Source organism: Oryza brachyantha, chromosome 4, assembly GCF_000231095.2.
Source record: "Oryza brachyantha chromosome 4, ObraRS2, whole genome shotgun sequence".
NCBI classification, from domain to species: domain Eukaryota; kingdom Viridiplantae; phylum Streptophyta; class Magnoliopsida; order Poales; family Poaceae; genus Oryza; species Oryza brachyantha.
Window position 1 is genome coordinate 1,077,894 of NC_023166.2, and position 25,596 is coordinate 1,103,489.

Sequence of the window (25,596 nt, forward strand, 5' to 3'; positions counted from 1 at the left end):
ATGGGGGCCGGAGAAGAAGAAGACCGCTCATTAATCGATTCTGTTTAGAGTTTGTGAAGAAAAAAGTATGCGGTTTATCGTTGCAAACTAGAGAAAAAGGTTTATTTTCAGCAAAAAAAATCATGCAAGATATGAAAAGGTGAAATCTATACGCTTACTTCTTCTTATACTTATTCTTTTAGATGGAAGGACACATCAGCTGATTGTGTGCGCGATAAGCATCAGGCCGATCTGATCGGCTGGTTAATCTTAAAACGGTTAGGTCCGATCTTTTAAGATTGACTGGTCGATTGAGCTATTTGGTGATTATCATGTTCCCAATTCAGCCGATTGGACATACTTCTGTTCACCATCATGAAATTCTTGTGAAGCCGATCGTCTAGCTCATCGGCTAGGGTCCTAAAACGGTATTGGCTATTTGGCCAATAATGATTTTGAGTTTAATTGTTTTCCATGTTATATCTCGTTGTTACATGATCAAATTGACTGGCACGCCTAGCAAATCTAAGAATTTAGGTCCTGCACTGGAGTGGTCTTAGAGTTACACTCAGGCCTTCGTATGTGACACGTTGTTATTATTTTCAGCGTCAACATAGATATAAGAAAAATAAGAAACAAATCCAAAATGCATTGGCATGTAAAAGAGAAAAAAATTTAAAAGGCATTCCCATGGATCAAATGCAACATCTCTTTCCAAGAACGATGTGTTCTCCGCTTAGCTACTAACGCTTTTATATAATTTTATGGAGTGCAAATCGTATTACACCGACGTTTTTGGATTGGGCGGACGACGGAAATGGTATTAATTTTAATAATAAGTTATGACATATATATATATATATATATATATATATATATATATATATATATATATATGTGGTGGCACTACACAACGCGCCACGGAAACGTTGCGTGTTACAAAGCAACGTAGCGCGTCACACAGCGATAAACCAACCAACCCACGTCAGCCTACCATACTCTCACCACCACCACCCCCAACAAAGTTAGTGGAGTTAAAATATAATTGACAGCGTGATGTGCGCGCTTACTGCTGGGCGTGTCAGTTAAAAATAATTCAATATGTGCGCAACGCGTTTGAGTTAAAAATTAACTCGTGTTCACTGGCTTGTATTTCTACTTTGGTAAGTTAAAATTTGATTGAGAAGAGTCAAAACTTAACTTACTTTATTCGGGGCACCCCGCAAGTAATTTGAATTGTTAAAATTTAGCTGCATCTTGTATAAACGGGTGGTTGCTTTATTGGTGGGTGGTGTGGGGTCTGGTTCAGTTCTGATGTGTCACTGTCACGCGTTGCTTATTAAGCAGTACTCAAAAGTTGTATAGTAGTTCTATCTATCTATCTATCTATCTATCTATCTATCTATCTATCTATCTATCTATCTATCTATCTATCTATCTATCTATCTATCTATATATATATAAATAAGTATTCACCGAAACTAAATCATCTTAAAACCTAAAACATATGGCTATTGTTTAATGGTGCTATACAAAAGAAGGCCCACCACGTGGATAGCGAGCTGGCTCGATTTGTCTCTTTATTTTAATGAGCTAAAAACCTAGCTTGGCTTGACTCGTTGGAAACCTCAAGCTGGCTCGTTAGTCTATAGAGGACGGAGGCGTCAGGTGCAGACATAGAGGCGTCGATAGGCTGGGTGACTCGCTCCTAACAGCGCGGAAGCACGTGGCCGGTGAGACCTGGTGCGGTGGCGCCAACGACGAGGGGACTAGGGGAGCCGACGATGGCGAGAGAGGTTAGCGATGGGAACCTAGGAGGTGGGAGGCTGCATCACGGTGACGAGGAGTCATCATTGAGGACGGGCCGGCGGCAATAGGAGCCTACCGTGGCGATGAGCGATGGGAGCCTGGGAGAGCCAGAGTGCAGAGGCTAAGACCGAGAGGGAGGGGCGGCGGCTCACGGCCTCACGGTCAGGGAGGGGAGGCTTTGACTAGGGTTTTTATATGAGCATTTTTCCCATCCTTAAGGATGTATCATGAGGTGCTACTATTTTCTATGTAAAATTTAGTACGCTGTTCTATCTAAGATACCAAGAGCTACCAAATATTTCATAAAAAATAGTTGTACCTCATTATACCTATTTAAGGATGAAAAAAAATGTTTTTTACGTAGTGGGCTTCGAGTAGTTTAGGCCTTTGGCCTCTCACATGTGGGCCTCCCTATGGGATTGTGAGGTGGGCTCTAGCTTGTTAAGCCTCGCGAGCTGACTCGTTATCTAAAACGAGTTAAAATACCAGCTCGTCTTGTTAAAAAAAATAAAACAAGCCAAGTCGAACTATCACGAGTCGAGCGAGATAGGAAGCTATCCACGACTACCCACCACTCCCGCTATATATGCACAGTGTGTGCGTTGTTCCCTGCATGCGCACAACAACGTAGTGGCAAGAAAGACGTACGATACGATATTAATTATGATGTTGCTGCTGCTGCTTGTTACCGTCGTCCTCCTGCTCTTCTGCCTCACCGTGTTCCGGCGTGCCACACCTCCGGCGGCCATCCACCGCCGGACCATCAAGATCCGTGACGCCGCCGTCGCCCGCCGGGCGCTCATCGACCATGCGGACGACTTCTCCGACCGCCCGGCTGCGCTCTTTGTCGTGCCACTGGTCACTGGGCGCCGCCGCCGCCGGAGCGACAACATCCTCTCCGCGCCCTACGGCCCGCTTTGGCGCGCCCTCCGCTGCAACCTCACCGTGGAGCTCTTGCACCCTACCCGCCTCGGCAGCATCGAGCCGCTGCAGCGGGCGGCCGTGGAGGCCCTCGTCGCGGAGGTCGCCACCAAGGCCAGGAGCCGCGCCGGCGAGGTGGTCGTCGTCCGCGATAGCGTCCGCGCCGCCGTGTTCCCGCTGGTCGCGCGCTTGTGCTTCGGCGACGGCCTCGGCGACCGCCAGCTGCTCGCCCTGCAGCGCTTGATGGAGGACTTCGTGGTCGCCATCGGCAAGGCCAATAAGTTCCCTGGCACGAGCCGGGTGGCGAGGATCCTGCACTGGGTGCAGCTGCGCCGCCTCGCCGCCTTCCGCGGCCGGCAGCTCGAGTGCTTCCTCCGTCTCATCGCCGCACGGCGGAAGAGGCAGACCCGACGAGGCAGCGACGGCGGTTTGATCCGTCCGTACGTCGACACACTCCTCGACCTGCGCGTTCCCTGCAGCGTCGCCGACCTCCCGGACGACACGGACGGCGAGGAGAAGGAAGAGCGGCACTCCCGCCGCACGCTCACCGACGACGAGATGGTGAGCCTCGTGTCAGAGTTCCTCGGCGCCGGCACGGAGACCGTCGTGTCGTGCGTCGAGTGGACCCTCGCGCACCTCGTCATCCAGCCTGAGGTCCAGGACAAGCTGCGCCGGGAGGTTATCATCGACGGCAACGATGACCACCGCCGCGCCGTCACGTCGTACCTGCGCCGTGATTCTCGAGAGCCTCCGGCTGCACCCGCCGGTGCCACTAGTCATGCGCTACGCCCACGCCCGTGCCGCCCTGCCGGTCGAAGAGATAGGCATCTCGTTGCCCACGGGCGGCGGCAGGGTGCACTTCATGGTGCGAGACATCGGGCGTGACGGACAGACGTGGACCGATCCCGACGTGTTCCGGCCGGAGAGGTTCCTGGCCGGCGGCGAGGCCGAGGCCGTGGGCCCGCTGCCGGGGCCTAAGGAGGTGATCAAGATGATGCCGTTCGGCGCAGGGCGGAGGTTCTGCCCGGGCATGGGGCTGGGGATGCTGCACGTCGGCCTCTTGGTGGCGGCGCTCGTGCGTGAGTTCGAGTGGGCACCGGCCACGGCAAGCGGCGGCGGCGGCGGCGTGGATCTGACGGAGCGGGACGGCTTCTTCAAGACGATGCACACGCCGCTCCGTGCGCGCGCATATTCCTACGTACGTACGTCGCGGCCCTGCCGACATATGTAGTAATACTCCGTAGTATAAGTATATATACGTCTAATTAATATTGTTACGCGGTGCACGGGAATACGTACACTACACTGTACTACTACGTACGCTGTGATGTCCCCAAATTTCGTTTTCAAGTTGGGTTGTTATTCAGTCAAATTTATGAACAGTACGTGTGTTTTGCATTGGTACCGCTCCGTTCGAAAAATTATTATTATTTGTAGCATTTAAATTTTAAATAACAGTATAAACGTATTATTGTGATTTTAATCACTCCAATAATTTAAGAGCCAAATAGGTGCTTAAAAAATCCAGTTAACTTAAAAAAATAAAGCTCGAGTTTTTATTAAAAAAATGTTTTGAGCTCACCCTACTATTTGATAAGTAACATAAAATTACTTATATTGGAACATACGTATTAATTTCTAAGGATTACTCACTGTATATGATAACCTGGTACTGGGCTTTGGCACAACATCTTCTATTGCCTCTTGTGTATGTGGTATTTTTCATGATCCCCACAGCTAAGGTCCGGAATGATTTTAAACTAACCTCACGCTGGATTGGAATCTTCTAATATTTTTCTCTATCATGGTGACTTACATATTATTAACGCCAGATTTTGGAAAATTATTGTTATGAATTAATGCATAATTAGAGACCGAATCAGACAGTAAAAGGGGAATCGGCTGCAAAACTAAACTGAAGACGATACGTATTCATCCAATAGAGTCTAAATCGGACGAGGATGGGAGTCTGATTGGGCCCAAAAGCTTAGAGATAGATTTGGAACTAATCAAAGACCGTGTAATTTAGTTTTATTTTATCTTAGAGTTTGTTTAGGATTTTATATCTAATTAGAGTCCGTGTGTAAAGGTTAGTTTCTAATACGGATCCATATCCGGTTAAGTTAGTTAGATTCCAGGATATAAATAGACTATCCCATGGCTTTGTAAAGACAACAATCAGTTCATCTATTCAACTTCGGCGTATCACCAACTTTTTCGGTAGAGCGAGCTCTCGGCGCGAGGTTTGTCAGCTTCACAATGTAAGTTCAGGTTCGTTAACCCGTCGATCGGCTAGAACATGATTGTCTCGATTTAGTTCGATCTCCTGCCTACCTGGTCCACTGCTTATCTAAGACTTATTATTGCTTTTATCTATTTGTAGTTTGGAGCAGTGATAGGTTCTCGATCAAGTCCTCACGAGTTCTTTATTCAATCTGTTGATATGAATCTATTCAACTTGATTCTGTTTCAGTTTAGTCCAATCAATCTAGTTACCAGGGTTTACATTATCAGATTGAATCAAGCACTCATGAGGGCTTATGGTTGGAGTTATAGCCAGCATTATTCCAAGTCATCCGTCGATTTATTTATTAAACTTATTTATCTTCATGTCTCCTATAATTATATCGTGTCTGACTGCATATTGTCTCGGTTAGGTCCGATCTATGTGAGTTTGGTTCGATCTGGCTATAGGAACTTGTCCGATCGGCTCAGATTAGCCAATAAATTGATAGATTACGTTGGTTTGATATTTGGTTACTCGTACATCTCAATATTTTACTGATTTTGTGCATGATTATGTTTAGATTTGAACTATCTTGGTTTAGTCCGATCTTTTGTTAGCATGTAGGATTTTGGTTATTATTGTTTCATATTAGTAATTATTATAGCAATCCAGTTTATTTTGAATTCCATTTTTAGTCTCCTATTGGGTGCTAATTGTGTATGCGATAAGCATCAGGTCGGTCCGATCGGCTAATGAATCTTAAAATTGTGTCTCGGTTAAGTCCGATCTTTTAAGATTGATAGGTTGATTGAGCTATTTGGTAATTATCCTACTCCTGATTTAGCCGATTGGGCATATATCTATTCATCATTATGAAATTCATTTAAAGCTGATCGTCTAGCTTATCGGCTAGGTCCTAAAACGATATCGGCTATCCGGCCGATAGCGGTTTAGGTTTAACTGCTTTCTCCATGTTATATCTTGTTAGTTATATGATCAAACTGACTGGCACGCCCATCAATCTAACAATTTAGGTCCTGCACTGGAGTGATCTTAGAGTAACTTTTAGGTCTTCGTGTATGATACGTTATTGTTATTTTCAGCGGCAACACATATATACCCATGAGACACTGAGACCCATATAGCACCAACAACGTCATGATGACACAGTAGAAAGCACATCAAACTATATCCATCCCCTCTTGTTTCCTACCCGTTATATAAATAGTCATAAAAATATAATAAACAACACTCCATAAATATGCATTTTGAAATATTTATTCTAGAAATTCTACTGAACAAACTCGCTTTACTCGTCATCATCGCATGACATATCCGAGAACGTAAACGGCCGATAAGCCTTGCCTCATCCGAAACCCTTCCCCTACCTCCTCCCTCCCGCAGCCTATACTCCCCTCATTTCCCCAGGCCAACCCCAAGTAATTTCTCTCCCGTTTCAAACCCTAGCCTCCGCTTTGCCGTCACCGCGCCACACCTCCACCCTGCCGCCCGTCTACACGCGCTGCCTCATCCTCCGCCATTCGACGTCCCCCATGGGATCCGCTGCCCGTCGATCGCCTACATGTGATCTGCACCGTCACCACTGATCGATGCCACAGCCATGGCGTCTCCGAGCTTCCACCTTCGCCCCTAGTGAACAACGCACGCAGTTGCCGTCGCCATCGCCATCGCATATTCTCGTCCAAGGCCCATGGTCCTCGTTGCTCCAGCAACGCTTGTGCAATAGTGTAGCAGGTACGTTCTCTGTTAGGAGGCCCTGGACCATGCATTATTCTCTCTTCTGTTCTTCAAAACTGAAGTCCAAAACTGAATTTGTGATCATTTGAGATTAGTAGGGATCGCAAAAGCAGTAAAAAGAATACTTCCATTGTTTCTGCTGATCGAACAAGGATTATGGAACAATTCTTTTGCCTTTTCAAGATCAACCTACATCACATCGTTGGTAATAGTCCAACATTAAAACTTTAGGGGGAGTGGCACCAGTTTAAAATATGAGGAGACCCTCACCTCATGAGCTAGCTTTTAGGGTGTAGAAATGTTTTCTCTCGGTTGGATCATCGTCTCCCGGCTCGTATGTGCCTATGTAAGGACGTCCCAAAGCCTAGGTGGTGCAACGCTCCAAGGCATGTCAGCGCGAAATATCTGGATGGATGGGGTCTCAGATAAAACCCAAATTGTTACAGTAACCATCTAACCTCATCGCAGACCCCGACATGTCTTGAAGAGGGCACTACAAAGGCTCTAAGCCATCGGATATGAAATAGAAGACATAACCATTGGAATAGCCACGCCAGTCATCTACGTCATACGCCCGTCAATTACTCGATGGTAGCAACCAAAAGCGTACCCCAGAGACTCGATCTCATCAAAGGCATATTCCCCGGTTATCTCAACCATTTCAAACCCATCCTCATGTGGGACTAGTCGCCCAGGAATGCAACAAAGTCTCACATAAATCATCTCAAGCACGATATCCGAATCATAAGTGGTTCAAAGCATAAAGCATAAATAGTCTTAATAAGTTCTAAGTAGTACTTGGCGACAGGCCATACATATTGGTTCATGCGGTAAGCGTGCTACCCAAAAGCCCATAGGCAAACCGGCTAGGGTAAATCCCTAGTTAGAACCATACTGGAAATCACAAGCTACATCAAACTCCTCATCCAAACAGTCATTACCTGCAGCAGGGTCTGAGCCAAAAACAAGTAAAAGGAAGCAAGAACTCAGTACATTAATCAAATTAATGTACTGGCAAGTCGGTGACAACCCTAGCATGCTATATGTTGGCCATATTCAAGGATAAGCTGTGTATAGGTAAATTTTTGCATAAATGCCAATTTTAGTTCACAACATGTTTCGCAACGAAAATTTTATAACAATAGTATAGAGTAAGTAAAGCTTGTAATGTAAATAAATAAATAACACACATCTACCTCTCAAGGTAGATCATCACCACTTACCATTATATCATCACCATTCACCGAACTTTACCCCAGTTCACCAACAAAACATTCCAACCATTTTCTAAGTTCATAAGAGTTTATCAAAATCACAAACTATACTCATGACACTTCACCATGCCGCTCATGACCGTGAGCACGGCTAATCGATTAGTTTTAGACAGAGTTTGTATAACTTTTAAGCCCACATGATATGGATCGCTCTAGTTTATCCGATACCTGTCGGTATCACCACACTCTACACATTGAGTGTGACCTAGAGGTCATAACGAAACTGTTACATTGTTTAATGTCTAGCCTTGCACCAGCATGATGTGTGTTTTACCCACGCTACTAGCAAGGTAGCGCCACTAGGTGGCGGGTACACGATTTAACCTAGCGCCATAAGGAACCCTACCCGAAATTCCTCACGAGGCACGGCACCGTTGTATTGGACAGACTGTCCGCTCAAATTATCACATACCACATGTCATTAATCAATTTCAACAAACCATAGGAAGTTCCGATAAGTTACCAAAACCCGGTAACCCATACTCTTCGGCCTACCAAGATGCAAGGCTAAACTTTAAACAGCTTAATATGTTAAGACCAGCCCATACTTAGCACATGTGGTTTATACTATTTTCATTAGTTGGTGACATAGAGTGAGGTCCTTAATTGACTCGGGCGAACGCTCCCCCTATCAGTGCACAACTAACCACTCGTCGCCCAAGCCTAAAAACAAGTTATCTCCATTTTCAGTTCACAATACTCACACATTTAAAATTCTGTCCAGCAGCATCAAAATAACCTTTTTCACATATAACATTTATCAAAATGAGTAATTTGTAAGACGGTAACCGAATATAAGCATATAGCGGCAGCATAACACCAAATAACACAATAATTGTATCCAAGAGCACCCTATGGTTACAACCAGTAAGGATTCAATATTTTAAGGTGGATTATGCAACAATTAGGTCATATCTACCATTCCCACATTTATATAATTTCTTTTACCAAAATTAATACTAACTAACGTATGCATGTTTGCAATAGAATTATTTAGCCCAATAAAATATAGGATCAAAGTGGTCAAAGGAGGGGCTGACTTGCCTTCGTCCGTAAACACCTAAACCTGGTCTTCAACAAGCTCACCCCCTTCTTCTTCGACGTATTCTTCCTCTATTCAAAATACGAGTATATGATAAATACAAAAATGCATAAAAATAAAAAAAATGCATGAGACTTATGCAGTGAGTGTGTGCTGGTCTCAGATGGTCTCTAGTGAAGGAATTTTTATTTTATCACTTTGTTTTACAGAGATATGCATTTAATAATTAAAAAGATTTAAAAAGGGCAAAGTTTTATTAAGCAACATTTTTGTACAGAAGGGAAGAAAATTACTTTTACAAAGTTACAGAAAAAGATTTTAGAAAATTAACAGAAGTGGTTTCACAATTTTTAGAGCTATTTTCAATTTGTTATGGATTTAACAAGCTCTAGGAGACATTTTGGGCAAAACAAAAATAAAGGAAAAGTTTGTACAAAAAGTACCAAGTTTTATATTTTTCTAAAATAGTTCACAGTTTCACGAATCTAACAAAACTAGTTTTACAATTTTCGGAGTTAAAATGAATTTTCTACAAATTTTTGAAGTTCTGCTCATTCTCAGCTTAAAAAAATAGAAATAAGTTTTCAAAATTTAATTCTAGCCGGACCCACAAGTCAGTGAATGACGTTTTCTGAAGTGAGGGGCGTTTTTCAGAAAGGCCCTCGGAAGATAGGAAATCAACCCGCACTCCCTTGCTACAGTAATATGTGTCTAGGCAGTTTTCGGATAGGACTCTAGCTTTAGTCAAATTATCCGAAGGAGGTCCATGGTCGGGCTCACAGGAGGGGCAGCCATGCCTAGCTCGATCTAGGGGTCGCCGGCGGCGAACCGAAGCTCGGATGAGGTCGTGATCAACAGAGAAAATGTAGAGGAGGTCAAGGCAAATCTAATGGTGGTCGTGGCGACGACGACGATGGCGAGTGGCAGCCTTCGGTTGGGCGACAGTGCATGTTGCTATTCTTGATTGATTCGATTAGAATGAGGCATGAAATGAGTACCTAGAGGTTCTAGGGAGCTTACAACACGGCCGGCCGGGGAGGAAAAGCGTTGATGATTGTGAGGGCAGCGATGACGTTGTTGTGCTCGACGCGAAGGACGTCGGAGAGGCGGCGTTGCTCGGTGGTGTTTCGTCTGAGCACAAGTGTAAAATGGGTTCACTAAGGGATGCTAAAAAGGATGACGCGGACGGTTTCTCGCGAGACTCACCAGAGAGAGATTAATGGCGACGTGGGCTCGCCGGCATCGACATGGGCGCTCGTGTTCCGGCCATCCCAAGGGGTTTCCTTCCCAGAGTTCGCTTGGAACGTGAAGAGGCGAGGTAGGAGAGCCTGTTGGCGCAAAGGCTGGTTTAAGGGTGGAGTTTGGACGCGGTGCCCGTGAGCTCAGTCCATGGCCTAAGCTCTGTCTCTGCGTTCTCGAGCTGTGCGATGATGAAACGGGGCGGCTTGGCGCGTCAGGACCTGTGCAGCGTGCCGTGGAAGAGTAATGGAAGAGGAGATTTGGTCTAGGCGCAGAGATTTGGTCGGAACGGCTTCATCTACCTTACATGGAGGTGTACTCGGGTGGTGATTGGGGAGAATGGCGCGAGGTGGACGATGGGTACGGAGACACGGTGTCTAGATCCTCCTGCAGCGACTACAAACGACATTGCTTCGCGGACAAGGCTCGACTTGGCATGGTGGGAAGCTAGGGGCTGCTGTTCTCCACTCCAAGGAAGACGCCCGCCAGGTGTTTGACGAAATGCTTACAAGGACAGAGAGAGGGAGAGAAGGTAGCTGGTGCAATCATGGTTTTTCCTGGACTTTCATTGGCCATGGGGGCCGGTGGAGGCTGTGAGGAGAGAGTGAGAGAATGCCATGTGGGTCCTAGGGGGTGTGGAGCCCACTTGTCATTGAAAAAAATTTGAAACCTGGCTTGGAGACTAAGTAGAGTTGGCTGCAAACAATTTTTGGAGGGAGAGAAGAAAGGGTTAAAGAGTGATCCACGGTGTGCCACTCCTCGTGGTGGTAGAGGAATGTTAGTAGAAGACTTTGGATGAAGCCAAACTTCAAAAAGAGGTTTTGAAATAAATGTTACCGAGAGAGCAAATTTGAATCTACTAAGCAGTTTTTTTCAAGATTTTGGAGAGATTAAAATAGAACAAAGAGATAGCAAACCTTAATGAATAATTTTGAAAATTTGGGGGTTGATTTATGACATATCAAGGTATTTTTAAGAATTTTTGTAGAATTTTTGGATGCATATAAATACCAGATTAATTGTTTTTGTGACTCTAGGTCTATTATTGCATGTGATGATGAGATGATTAAGATCCAAAAACAATTAAAATCACTTCCAACCACATGATGCATTTAAGTTAAATTTAGTTCTCGGGTTTATGGGCTTGGGTATGTTACAGCCTATGTTAGGCCGGTCAGTAGACCGTGAGTGTAAGCCCCGTATGTGATTGTGTGTAGAGCTTGTCAATACTAAGGGACACCAATGTTGGGAGTCTCTCGTCTCACGGGCATCGCCATTAGATTAGTTCTGGTTGTTCCTCTTGAAAAAATCACCATTAATAGTTGGCATCATCCTGGTTGTTCTTTCTCGCCAAAAAATGTGTTCTTAGTTCTGGTTGTTCCTCTAGCAAAAGCCGGTTTTCCCATTATCTAAAAAAACAAAAATGAATAATATCATTGACCAAAAAGGCCACATATTAACTCACGAAAAGGCGCAAGTAAATATCATGTTTGTAAAACAAGAAAATCTACCCAACAAAGTCCACAGGCTACCCTGTTTGATTTTTTTTTTATCGTTCGATCTCAATCCAACCTATAGCAAAATCGATTAATGGATTCAGTTTTTTTTCCAACGTCTCTTTGTTTTAAAGTGTCGCACGCACATGCTCGCTCATATATACTGTATGCAAATGAGTAATTCCAAAGACTTGACCGGCGTATATTAATTAAGATTAACAAAGCCAGCACGTGTGTCTCATTGTCAACAACTGTGTTACGTATTAATTAGCCATAAATACTGAGTTCCATAATGTTTTGACTGTAGAAATAAGGAATTGTACCGATAACAAAACTGAAGTTACACATGCAATTTTTTCGAGATATATACAGTACTTTTAAATTAGGAAATATTCCAATCAAAAATTCGCTTCGTAAAAGATTTAAACTCGGAACCTTTTTGCTATTTCGAGTTACATACATGGGCCATGGCACCATGCGCGCAACGGTGGGTACACTAGGATCTTCTTAGAACTGGGGCGAGAAACGGACCGGCGATACGGCAGACGGCGTCGAACGCGGCGAGCACCATGACGGCGTAGCGTGCTGCCGCGAGCACCACCGAGAAGCGGTGCTGCTTCCTCAGTTCGTCCAACGGCGGCAGCAGCGGGAGCTTCCCCTTGCCGCCGTCGAGACTGCAGCAGCAGAAGGCCCAGAAGTAGATCAGCACCCTGCCCCTGTCCAACCACTCCAGCGTCGTCTTCCTCCGTCCTTGCTCCTGGTACAGCGCCTCCAGCGCCATGAAGTAGACGCACATCACGCACAGCCACAGCAGCTTCAGCTCGTTCTGCGTCTCCCCTGCCGCCGGAGCGTCGGCGGCCTCCGGCGGCGGCGCGGTCGTCGGTGGAGAAGGCTCCTCCAGCTCGCTGTAGAACATGGCTTTGAAGAAGAAGACCAGCTCGAGGAAGTCGATGGAGAAGGCGAGCAGGGCGAGCCCTCCCAGGAAGTCGATGGCGCCGGCGAACGCGCTGAGCGAGAGCAGCACTGGAAGGCTCCCTACCAGCTGGCCCAGGAAGCCGGCGAGTCTTGCCGGTGAGGATTCCTTGCGGAACATCGGCCGAGCCGCTGTGATGAGCATCACGAACTGCCCGCCGACGATGGTCAGGAACAGTAGGCTCTCGGAGACGGTGACGGCGTGATCCGGCGAGTAGTCGCTGGAGTAGCCGAAGAAGGTGCCCGTGAGGCCCGCTCCGGTTGCGATGGTGTTCACGGCGGCCGAGGCGTCGAACTGGTACTTCAGCTTGCCGTCGTAGTCCTCGTACCGCATCCCCTGTCTTTCGCCGCGCGGCGCCGGGAAGTCGTCGTCGGCGGTGCTCGGTTGACGGTTCTCCTTGGCGAACACCAACAGGACGAGATAAAGCGGCGGCGCGAGCGCGACGGCGAGAAACGCGTAGAGGCCGTTGAGCGACATGAGCAGGCAGAAGGGCATGGACATGAGGAGCACGCCGGAGGCGTAGATCCGGAAGCCGTGCCACCGGCAGCTGGAGGCACTAACCTCGGCGGCGTGGTCGTCGAGCCTCGTGACGAGGGAGAGGTAGAGGGAGCCCATGAGGTCGGCGAAGAAGGCGGCGCAGAGGAGCGCGACGCCGACCTTGGCCCACGTGCTGCCGGTGAAGCTCGCCGCCCGGTGCTGCAGCAGAGCGGTGGCGAGCGGGAACTCGTACAGGAGGGCGCGCTTCGAGTACTCCATGAACCGCTTCATCCGCCTCTGCCGCTTCTCTCTCGCCGACGGCGACGGCGCTCTCTCCTCCGGTGACCGGCCGTGGCGGCCGTCGTCGTCACCGATCTGAACAACGCTGTCACCCCTAACCGGTTCTTGCTGGGGCACCTGTCCCCGGTGGCGGAGAGCATCGGGGCCGGAGGACAGCGAGCTCGCCATCGCCGGAGATGCGGTAGTTCATGCGTCGTGCGGCCTTAATTTTATTTCGACACGCCGCCGTATCCGCCCGTTGACAAGTGCGAGCACGTTGACCGTTGACCCCGAAGACTTGAAGTATTCGACTTCTACCGACCCCCAGGTGGGACCCAGGCCAGCCCGGCCCATCCTGCTTGGCGCCAAAACAGGCCATGCTGGCCCAGCACAGCCTGCCCACCATGTCGTGTTGTGCTGACATATGAGGATGATGTCACGGCACAAAAAACATGTCACGCCTGTTCGGGCCATGCCGGCACAAGCACAACCCACACTGCATGTTACCTGGCACAAGCACAACCCACTAGAGGTTATCTGAATTATTGTCATACCGTCGTGTCGTATTGTTGTGGTTCATGGATCAAGACGTCAAGCCACCAATGCCATGGCGTGCAAAGCACCGAATTAGAGGAATCAGTTGATCGGTACTGTGGTCGCGTCCGTTTGAGTGCGTGACAGCGTTCGTGAGACATGTGTGTCATGTTGTAGATGGACTTGGCGTAAACGTAACATTCGGTAACTGACGGACTCACGGAGTCACGATGACATAACCTAGAAAGAAAATCAGTTTGTTGTCGAAGCATGACTCATGAAGAAAATTGGCCTGGCGTGAATGTTTTGTGTCTCTTTCGAGCCATGCCGGCACAAGCACAACCCACTAACCATGTCATGACGTGCTCCCCAGCGTGCTTGTATTCTAGGCCCGAGGATGGCGCATGGCCGTGTCGTGCTAGATCAGACCCAATTCATACGGGGCCGTGCCATGCTTTCTACTGTGTCGAGTCATCGTGTCTTGGGCTGGCCTATGAAAGCATGGCCCAAGTCCCACCTCCCCAATCCCTATCATCATTTGCTATTGTCACCGTTTCACATGTATTTTATATGTTTTAGTAATCAGTAGATTCATATTGATATTAATGCATCTAGACTTATATACGATATATATATATATATGGATAAATCTATATAGGGCTAAATATCTGTTAAAATAAAACACGGTGGGTAATCCAGGGTTTGGTAAACCGCTGCCGCGGTTATAGCGATAATCGCGGCGCTAAACAGAGAAAAAACCGTGACAATCGCGCTCCACTAGACGGTGACTTCGAGGTCTCCGTGGTAAGATAAATCCTCGGTAGTATCAAATGGCATCAACCAGAGAACAATGATGGACACACTTTTAAATGTATCTATCGTATAATTGGGGTGTAAATACATTTTGTAATACATCTGTTCTATATCAAAAGATAATTTGTTTTTACTAAATTCAAATTCATATGGATACTAACGTATCTTAACACTTATAGAAATATAAAATATATATATTGATTGATGGATAAATTTAGAATCGAAATATCTTATAATATGAAATAGAGTGACTAACCAGTGTGTAACTAGTATACCAAAACCAACACCTGGATGTTCTTAACCATTCGTCGGAAAATTATACCCCTCATTTTTTTATTTGACACTATTGACTTTATATGTATATTGGTCTTTCGTCTTATCTAATTTTTTGTGTAAATATATGAAATTATAAATCAGTCATAAAATATTTTTAGTAATTATCAAATTATAACAAAATAATTAATAATTATATAAATGTTGTGAATAAGACCAATAGACCCAAAAATGAACTATGGCCCCGTTCGCTTGAAGGGGATAGGCTTATCCCTGGCACGAAAAATATAGAAATAAATTAGTACATGATTAATCAATTATTAATTATTAAAAAAATATAAAATATATTAATATGATTTTCAAAACAACTTTCTTATAGAAATTTTTTGTAAAAAATACACCGTTTAGCAGTTCGGGAAGTGTGCGGAGGGCCAAACGAACACGGCCTATGTCGACTTAAAAATGCACTGGGAGTACCAAGTAGTATTTCACAGTATTTTGTAGCTTAACGTGACACCGCAAAATCTATCTATTCCAAAAGAACGTAACGTGGTGGCCGTTAATCTGCCATCACCAACTACTACATATTATTTCAAAATAGTCCTATATATTAGTTCTATTTTTTATCTAAAAAATAAGTTACATCCAATACTAGCATATTTATAATTTTTATTTCTCGTAACAGAACACATGTATTTAGCTAGTAATTAGATAAGTTGAGAAAAGAAGAAAAATTGTGTTGGGCTGGCTGGCTTCGGCTGGTTTGGTCCTTGGGCCAGGCCGCACTACACGTCTACACCAGTCACCAACCATGGCACAAAATATAATCCAACTAATGATTAGTTGGGAAAGGCCATATTCACAGGCATATTATTTTACCGATCAACATATTCCAGCCTGACCTTTTAACCTTTTAAGTCGCTAAGAATACATATAAAAATTATTTATAATGTTTTTAAATATTTCGTTTGGTTTTTTCATAAAAGCCAAAAAAATCACCCTAGATACAGACTCGGAGAGCGCTGAGCACGACAAACGAAAGAGCCCTAGTGAAGGGCGTGCATGGGTACACGGAACCAGCAACGGCTCGGACGCTGATTCAGGGACAATCCCGGTAACATTGAGTCACTGACGTGTGGCACCCACATGGGTCCTACACGTTAGTGACTTAAAGTCACCGAGAATATCACGGAACGATATCATTGAATCCTGATCTGTGGCTCGCGAGGTACAGAATTGGACCAGACGCACGTGACTTATCATGATAGAAATATCCTAATTTTTTAAACAGTAAAGATAAATATAAATTGTTTTGGTTCAACCTTGATTAATCCCTAGATTAATGGGTATGTTTTGTGAATTTTACTATCATCATTAAAATGATATTTTAAGGTAGCACATTCGAAACTGAGTACCTCTACATAGTAGGTACCAAAATGGTAATATCCAATTTGATACATCAAAATACTTTTTCAAAAATTATAACATTTTTAATATTTTATCTTTGTGTTCATATTTATTACCATAAATATATTGTGGAATGTAAGTAATATATGTTGGTTTATTTGGATGAATTTGCCATCCTTTGTTGCAAAAATATGTCCGATTATCTTCACGTCGAATGCTGTAGAATTTTTTTTATTTTATTTAGTAAATAAGTTACAAAACTATATTTTTGTTTCCAAATTTACAAATCTAACCTCCTGTCACCCTCCTAAAGGGCGAAATGGTGATGTGGCAGACAGCGGGGAGAGAGCCAGGAACCGGCGATGATGGCGTGGTGGCAATTTTGCAATTTGCCCCTTGCCGCCCTTACGGGGCAAATTGCAAAATTTCCGCTCATGCCTGAGAACTTTTTGATTGATCCGCGGTTTGGTACATATATGTATAATGTATGTAATTGTTTCATTGCAAGTACTACTTTGGATCAGTGGTTACTGTCCCTTTTTTTATCCAATAGACCAGCGGTCGAATAAGCATATTTAAGCAAAGAAAATATGCTCATGTGAGAGTTCGACCTCTGGTCTTCAAAATAGAAAGAGTAGCAATAACACTAAGCCAATGTTAGTACTTCTGATTAAATAATCTCATATGTTATACATATATCTATCAAACCACGGTTCAATCGAAAAGTTCTCGGGCGCAAACGGCAATTTTGCAATTTACCCCTTGTCGAGAGCGGCAAGGGGCCAAATTACAAAATTGCCACGAGGCCATCATCGCCCCTCCCTGCCGTCTGCCACGTCACCTTTCTACCCTCTAGGAGAGCGGCGTGAGGTTAAATTTGTAAATTTTGAAAAAATATATTTTTTTAAATTATTTATGAAATATAAAAAATAAAAAAAAAATGGAATGCTGTATGCATTGTTCCGCGAGATTTTCTTGGGGAACAGACCATGGGCTTGGCCCACTTGCAACTAATGTCAGCCATCCATGTACTTAAGCAAAAAGGGAGAAGGCAAAATGTACTGCGGATACGTTAATGGGCCTGGCCCATTAATGCGCCGTTAATTACTCGTTGACAAGAGTTTGTCAATTCACTTGAGATTAGTTCATTATGAACTGATCCTTATTTTACTGTATATATGCTTTCACTGTATAGACCAACAGATCAATATTATCTAGCCATTTTGTTTTCATGGCAGCACATACACACTCCTAGTTTTTTACTCCACTTTACTTTCTTTAATCAAAATGGTAATAATATTTTTCTTAGATTGTAAGTAAATTTTTAATCACACAAAATTAAAGATCCTTTCATAGATGGAAGTGTGTAAAACAAGTCTCTCTAGTCTCTAGATACATTATTATAAATATTCACAGTATTAATAATTAATAATTGATGAGGCCAAAGTTCATATGCTAGAGAAGTATAGCTTCCCCTATGATAGATCCAGAAATGAGTGAAGTGTGGACCAAAGATGTGGTTTTAGTTCCTTTACAGCAATGGTTTCCACAATTCAAAGAAAGAGACACTTGTTCATTAGGTCCCCTTATTTTGTACAATGAGCAGCAGCAATCTCTGGGAAAATCACTGTGCAAATTAAGTGCATGATGCTGAAGAATATTTGATGGGGATCATTTCATCATTGATGAGTCCCTTTCCACTTTGCTGCTTCTCATCACTTTAATTTCCCAGTAAGCTAGCTTAACCAACACCAAAGTGTGTAAACTACTATAGAAATATAATTAATTAGCCGATTTAGCTAGACACATGCATGTGTCTTTTTTAACTCGAAAACTTCAAAAACACAATTTTTGTTGGGAGACAATATCCTTTGTCAATTGTCATGCCGCATTTCCATGTCTTTTTTTTCTTCAACAATCGTTATCTATGTTTCGACCTTATAAGAAATTTGTGTTTTTCCTCTCCAGGGTTAGCTTGTAAAGTAAATAAAATGTGGTGCCTTTTTTCCATAGAGCAAATTTGATAGTACAATCCCAAATCTATATACTTTCTCTTTTCTATATTACAAGACTTTTTAGCTTTATGTAAATTCATCCATGTATCAATGTATATATTTTGTATATATGTCTAGATTTATTACCACTCGTATGAATCTAGGCAATACCAGAAAATTTTGTAATATAAATCGGAGAGAGTACCATATATAGTTGCCACCAAAAGAAGCCCATGCACCAAGCGACCACAGCAACAATCCTAAGCCATTTGATCATGTTGCTTTAACCATTGGATCAAAAGTAATACAGAGCTGCACAACCATTATAATTGCAAAATGATGGGGATGAAAAATACCATCAGAAAGTGTGAACTAATGAATATGTTATTATTGGCGTTACCTTTTACCATACAAAATTAATTGTAGTGCTTTTATGTGCAGATGATACTGGTGTTGAAGATTCAACAAACTCAAATTGTTTTACAGATTTAACAAGTACTAAATAGTTATCAAGGAAATAGTACACTATATTCGCTCATGGAAAAAATATCTGTAGAAGCTACAAGGTAATGTTGTTTTGCAAACAAAAGTTCCTTCCCAACTGTGCCGGGAAAATTCTCTCTTTGAAAAGGTTACTTTGTCTCTTTGATGCACAAATAAATGGCAAATAATTCCAAATGCTTATCTCTCTTCGGTTCATATTGTTTCGCTTCTTACAACGGCTTATAGGTAAAACTTTTATATATGTGTCAACGGTCATTCAAAAGCAAATGATGTAAAATAAACTATGATGATAAACTAAAAAAATAACTCTAAAAATAAATTTTAAAATTTAAAGTTTGGCTTATAAAGAGTTGCAGAGGCGAAATGATGTGAGCCTTCATGTGCTTCACCATTTGTGGAACTTCTATTGCAGAGGCGAGCCAGCCACAGTTGTAGCACTTATCTGATTAGGTTGTTTTCTAATTAACACCATTAATACAAACTAGCAAATTAACACAGCCTGAACTGCTAATCTTATTTATAACAATGAACATCAGGAAAAATGAGGAAAATAAACCTAGCAAGAAAAATGAAAAAAAAATGTCAGAATGACGCAATAAAAAATACAATGAGTCATACTCTGTTATATGTAAAACCGACAGGAGGATCCAAAGATCCAGTAGTCATCATAAGTACAGTATCAAGATTCAAGAATATGAGTTTCCATCAATTGAAACCAAAATAAAAAAAGGAGTGAGAGAGAGAAAGAAAGAACAGTAGAAAGCCCCTGGCACCTCAGGAAGCACAAGCTGATGGGAAACAAAGGGTCTGAACTTTCATTTGTGCCCAAACAAATCTGCTTATGCGGTGATACTGATAGGGAGATCTGAAATGTCCTCTGATTTGCTGGGGACTCTCCAAGGGGGCCACATGTGGCCTTGTGTCTGCTCTCCTCTCTTCTTCCTATAATTCCCTTTTCTTCTTTTTATTGCTTAGTGGGGGCTTTATATCTACTACAGCTACCTGGGATACAACCCACACCCAGCTATCAATTTGCACCCCATTCCCCTTTTTTTCAGATCAAATGATTCACCATGCTGCTCAGTGACCACTTGATGGATGATTCTCTCATCATGTTGAGTTGCATGAAATCAATGGAACCATCATGTACCATTGGTTAATTATCTAGAACTTTTTTGGCACCTGAATTTGAAAGAGTTCAAGTCTTGTTGGTCTTGGATGTTGTGTCCTACAATTTGCAGTATATGTTAAGGCAGTTCACACTTGATTCAGAAAAATGCTGAATGAATAGGTTCAGTTGCCCAACTGAAAGTTTTATATATATTGTCACTTAGGTGCAACTGTAGCACCTCAAAGAGGGTTGTTAGTAGTTACATAATCATGTATGCACTTGGGGGGCAACTGTACCATAATCATTTGAGTGGCGCCTAACCCCTCATGAACCTACCATGCATGCATGCATGCATCTTTTTCAGATTTGAAAAGATATCGAGTGTTATACATTAGTTCTGGAAATTCTTTCCATCATACTTATTTATCTAAAATTTTAAGAAGGGAATCCATGATCATTTGCAGTAATTTTCCCCCAGTTTTTTTTTCTCTGCTTTTTGTCAGTCAAGTGACTCTGCTAGTTTTAACTGATCAGGAATCTTGAAATGGACCAGGGCCAGGTAGAGAAGGGGAGATGGGATGAGTGGTGTTGCAGCAGGCAGCAGTGAGATCTATTGATTCTGACTTTGCTTTCCAGAGCACCAGGAGCCAATTTGGAGACAGAACAGTGACCCAGATCGAGTGTTGGGACAGCCAAAGGACAAAGAGCCAGGAATTCCACAGCCCATACCCACCCTACCATGTTTCTTGGTTCCTCACTCCTCCTCTTATCTCCTCTCCTCTCCTCTCCTCTCTTTGAAAGAGACATTTCATATCTCCACTACTTCCTTATGAACTGTTCATCATATATATCCTACCTCAGCATACAGTGCTGCAATAGTAGTGGTAGTTAGTTGTCTTTCTAAAATTTGCAACTGATGCATGGTGAAATATATATCATACATCCGTCCTCTAATATAAGGGATTTCAAGGGTAGATAAACCCGAAGAAGTGATAAAATCAAGCAAAACATTACACTAGTTATATATATTCACTCTCTCAACTCTCAAGTAAAGAGTTGTCATACAAAGGGAGCTAAAAAGGTAGTTGGAAAGATTACAAAAGAACAGTCACTGAGAAGGCAGTAATCAACTAGCTAATTAACTAAGAGGGTTCTTTGCTTACTACTAAGTACTAATCATCAGATTCATCAAGACTACTACATAGTAGGGATCATATTATATTATATATATATAGAACAAAACAAAGAAACAATAGGTCAAATGACAAGAGCCACATCTTCCATCAACTGGCAAGCTCAGTTCTTCTGTACACCAGACGCCTCTAGCTGCAGTAAAAATCCCCTAGGGCTCCACTTCCCACTGACGAGAGGGCTCCACTTGTCATCTCTTCTTCTTCTTTTTTTTTTAACCTTAATTTATTTTTCACTCACTCACTGCTGTGTCCTACATATATATATCATCATTTTTTTCTCTCACTAACCTAGCAACTCTAATTAATAATTAAGCAAAGAAAGAACCAATCTTAATTAACAACGAATTTAACCAAGGGGATTTGCGTTAATGCTAATGCTAATGCTAGTGGTAGCAGTAGCAGTAGCAGTGGGGTTGCATTGGGCGGCGCCGGCGACTTAGAAGATGACGGAGATGCACCTCCGGTGGCATCCCGTCGGCTTGTTGGTCGGCTTTGTCTCCTCCTTCCACGCCTTCCCGAGGTCCTTGGCGGTGCGCACGGCGTCGGCGGAGGCGCCGGAGAGCCCCCGCCGGGTGAAGCCGACGGCGTACAGCCCTGACTCTCCCTTCCATCCATGGGGGAACGATGCCTTGGGGTATCCGTCCTTGCTGAAGAAGTCGTTGCCCTGAACAATCACAATGGGTCATGGGTTCGTCAGCTCGGATGCTCTCGAGAGTGGCAATGGCGGTGGCAATGGAACAGTGGTGTGGTTAGTTACCTGGAGCCATTGGGGCACATTGCTGCGGTAGCCGGTGGCGAGGACGACGGCGTCGAGGCTGATGACGCGGCCGTCGGCGAGCTCGGCGAAGCCCTTGCCGAAGCGGGTGACGCCCGGTACGACGGTGATCTCGCCGGAGCGGATCCTTGCGAGCGCGCCGTAGTCGAGCACCGGGGTGCGGCCGGTGGAGTTCTTGAGCGTGAGCGGGCCGACGGTGGGGCGGCGGATGCCGAGCTTGGCGAGGTTGCCGAGGAAGATCCAGGCGAGGACGACGAGGATCTTGTCGACGAGCCAGAGCGGGAGCCACGCCATGAGCAGCACGGCGAGCTCGAAGGTCGACTTGCCGAGCACCTCGCGGGGGAGGACGTGGACGGCGTCGCGGACCACCATCGAGGGGCGCGCGCCGTGGTCGCACAGGTCGAGCGACACCTCCATGCCGGAGTTCCCGCAGCCGACGACGAGCACCTCCTTGCCGCGGTACGCCTCGCCGGACTTGTAGTCGGCGACGTGGGTGACCTCGCCGCCGAAGGCGTCGAGGCCGGGGATGTCCGGGAGGACGCTCTCGGCGTTCTCGCCGGTGGCGACGGCGATCCAGTTGCCAATGTACTCGGTCTCGGAGCCGCCGGCGGCGGCGGCGCGCACCCGCCAGAGGCCGGAGGTCTGGTCGTAGCGCGCGGAGACGACGGTGTGGCCGAACAGGGGGTTGATGTCGAACTTGGCGCGGTAGTCCTCGAGGTAGTCGATGAACTGGCGGCGGGTGGGGTACTCCGGGTAGTGCTCCGGGAAGGGCATCCGCGGCAGCTCGCAGAACTGCTTGGGGAGGTGGAGCTTGAGGCGGTCGTAGGTGCGCTTCTGCCACAGCGAGGCGATGCAGTCGGCGCGCTCCAGCATGGTGAACGGCACACCTTGCTCCCGCAGCCCCGCCGCCACGGCCAGCCCCGACGGCCCGGCGCCGATGATGATCGGCCCGCTCACCAGCTTCGTGTGCGGGGAGAAGAGGCTGTCCATGCGATCACAGGGGAACAGCACCATGGTTGATTGATCGATCGATCGATGAACAAGCTAAGAAGAAGAAGCACAAGAAGCTTGGTTGCTTGCTTGCTTGCTAGTGTGTGTTGTGTTGTGTTGTGTTGCTTGCAAGTGTTTTGTGTTGGTGGAGAGAAGCTGAGCAAGGGGTGGTGCTTAAATAGCACCAGGAGAGAGAATGTTATAAAAAGTAATGCATTAAAGATCCTTAAGATCTAACTTGCTTTTTTATTAAATCGGCTCCGGCTCTTGCTCTGGCAAATCAGGAAGGAATTTTTGAATCGATTTTTCTCGCCTTAAAAATAACATGTTTGGTTAGACGAGAAAGAGAGAGAGAGAGATATTAATTAAGATTCTAGCTAGGCTTATGATCAAGTGAGAGAGGGAGGGAGGGAGGGAGGAGGCATATTACACATGCAGTGATGCCCTAAGCCACACCACCCGCCCCTTGTTTACCAGATTCCTCTCTCATGCATCTCAAGACGCCACGGCACGCTGATCTTGGGTGTGTCCATTTTGTATTCAGATTCCAAACTCTTCTTGCCTTTGCTGCAGCTATGCGAGCATGATGTGTTTAACTACCAAGCTCTTGTTAATTTGGTCAGTAAGGGAATTAAACTAGTAGTTAGTGCTAAGCATGGTCTCTGATGAGGGAGTGGTTAATTTGTTAATCACTCTTGTCACCTGCGTATATTCCAGCAATCAATGCACCGTTGTTACCGTTGTATTTGAAAGGATTTTGGGGTTGACAATTGCCTTTTATTTCTGTGCGAAGATCAAAAAATGGTCAGTCATCAAAGAACACTATTAGTTGTCTGGTTTTCCTAGTGCCATTGCCTTTGCCACTTGGGTGCATATATACCTAACTGTACTCCTCATGTTCCATGAAAGGATGGTATATATGTGGTGACTCCCTCTAGATAGTAACAAATAAATGACAATTTGGACATGGACACTGTTACACACTTGTTTTAGTGATAATTACTAGTATAAAATCTATGAAAAAAAAGAAATTATAATATTTTTGAAATTATTTTTCAAGACAATCTAGTGGTATCTTTTTTAAAAGTTGAATTCAAAATATTCAAAGCGATATTGATGTTAAAATTTACTGCATGTACATTACAAAACATCACTTATATAGATACATGACCGGAGGGATCAAGTAACTAATTTGTCAATTAAGAAAACGAGGTGCAATTGCACTTTTCTTAGAGCGGATGTTTGTCAATTGACTGTATTATTTCTTACCTTTCAATCACTTTTTTTTCAACTTCCTCTAGTTGTCTACCTGAAGAAATAGATAACACTTCTTCATTTTTATAAATTGATTGAACTACCTATTACTAGAAGTACCTACCTTAGAGTTTCTTGATCAAAGTCAAATGTAATAATGATACACATAAATTTGCTTGGTTCTCAATAAGAAATGAAAATGAGTGGTAAAATGCAAACTAAGAATGACAAATGGAAGAAAGGTAGGGAATGTATGGATTGTTTCGTTTATATGGGTGGGAAAGTCTCACAGTCATATAATATCATGATTTCAAAAAATAGTGCAACTATTTGATCAAAACTATCTCTTTGCGCAACATTAGTTAGTCAAGCATTTTACAAAACTTCAACAAAAGCAAACAAATTCATGAATAAACTAGAACTGCAACCAAGTATATGCATGACATGTGGGCCTGAGTTGCATAGCAGGTGAGCTTAATAAAAGTGAAAATAATACAGTTCTCCGCCGATAAAACCATTGACCATTGGTACAATTTTGTAAAATAAATAACTAGCTAGTGTTGCATCAGATTGATAGCTTTAACAAAATATTGTTATAACTCAATGAAATTAACTCTAATATTGAATTATGGAATGTGGAGGGTTGAATCTTTGCTTCTAATATACTGAATTTGATGTCAATGTTACTCCTTTTTTTTAACCTACCGGCAGGAGTTTAAGTAATAAAAACTAAGAGAAAATAAGCACGATCACGCAGATTTTCCTATCCCAATGTTAGGAGTTTACATATTTTGGATTCTGAACAATTACATATACATATATGCTCTAAGAAATGGAATGCTAAGTTGAGCGCACAGGTGGGTTTTAATTAAGGAACAATTAATTTTCCTCGACATAACATTATTATACATTTTTTTTATTCCATATCATTTTCCAAAATCAGGAACTATATATTTTGCATATAATTTAACTAGATTATACCGAAGAACTGAACAAAGTACAAGGTCCCCAACTTGGTGGTACATAACTAATTAATCTGCACAAAACACTTTTCATGGTCAAAAAAGTTGTGTCAAATGTCACTGCCAAGCTGTAGCATCATGCAGCTAGCTAGTGAAACCCTTGAGATATACACTACACTGAAACCGTGTGTAATAACATGAAAACAATTGATCAGGAAAACTGAACAAAAGGATGAGGACCAACTGGTGCCATGCTGTTAAAGGTGAGCCACCACAACCTGCCAGTGCAATTTCCAAGGGCCAATCACCAAG

The 25,596-nt window shown here is 44.0% G+C and overlaps 2 protein-coding genes and 1 pseudogene across 2 annotated transcripts; 1 reads left to right on the top strand and 2 right to left on the bottom strand.

Annotated features, from left to right (window-relative positions):
* Positions 1–2,451: 2,451 nt before the first annotated feature.
* Positions 2,452–6,543, top strand: LOC102704975 (annotated as a pseudogene).
* A 5,618-nt stretch (positions 6,544–12,161) lies between these two features.
* On the bottom strand, positions 12,162–13,663 carry LOC102705248. Its single transcript, XM_006653065.3, has one exon. It carries the CDS (start codon positions 13,661–13,663, stop codon positions 12,242–12,244), a length of 1,422 nt encoding a protein of 473 aa, XP_006653128.2. The 3' UTR covers positions 12,162–12,241.
* A 7,482-nt stretch (positions 13,664–21,145) lies between these two features.
* On the bottom strand, positions 21,146–23,095 carry LOC102715383 (probable indole-3-pyruvate monooxygenase YUCCA5). The gene is made up of 2 exons (XM_006652024.3): positions 22,061–23,095; positions 21,146–21,967 (listed from the first exon to the last, which is right to left on the bottom strand). Exons 1-2 carry the CDS (start codon positions 23,090–23,092, stop codon positions 21,740–21,742), a joined length of 1,260 nt encoding a protein of 419 aa, XP_006652087.2. The 5' UTR covers positions 23,093–23,095; the 3' UTR covers positions 21,146–21,739.
* Between the last annotated feature and the right edge of the window lie 2,501 nt (positions 23,096–25,596).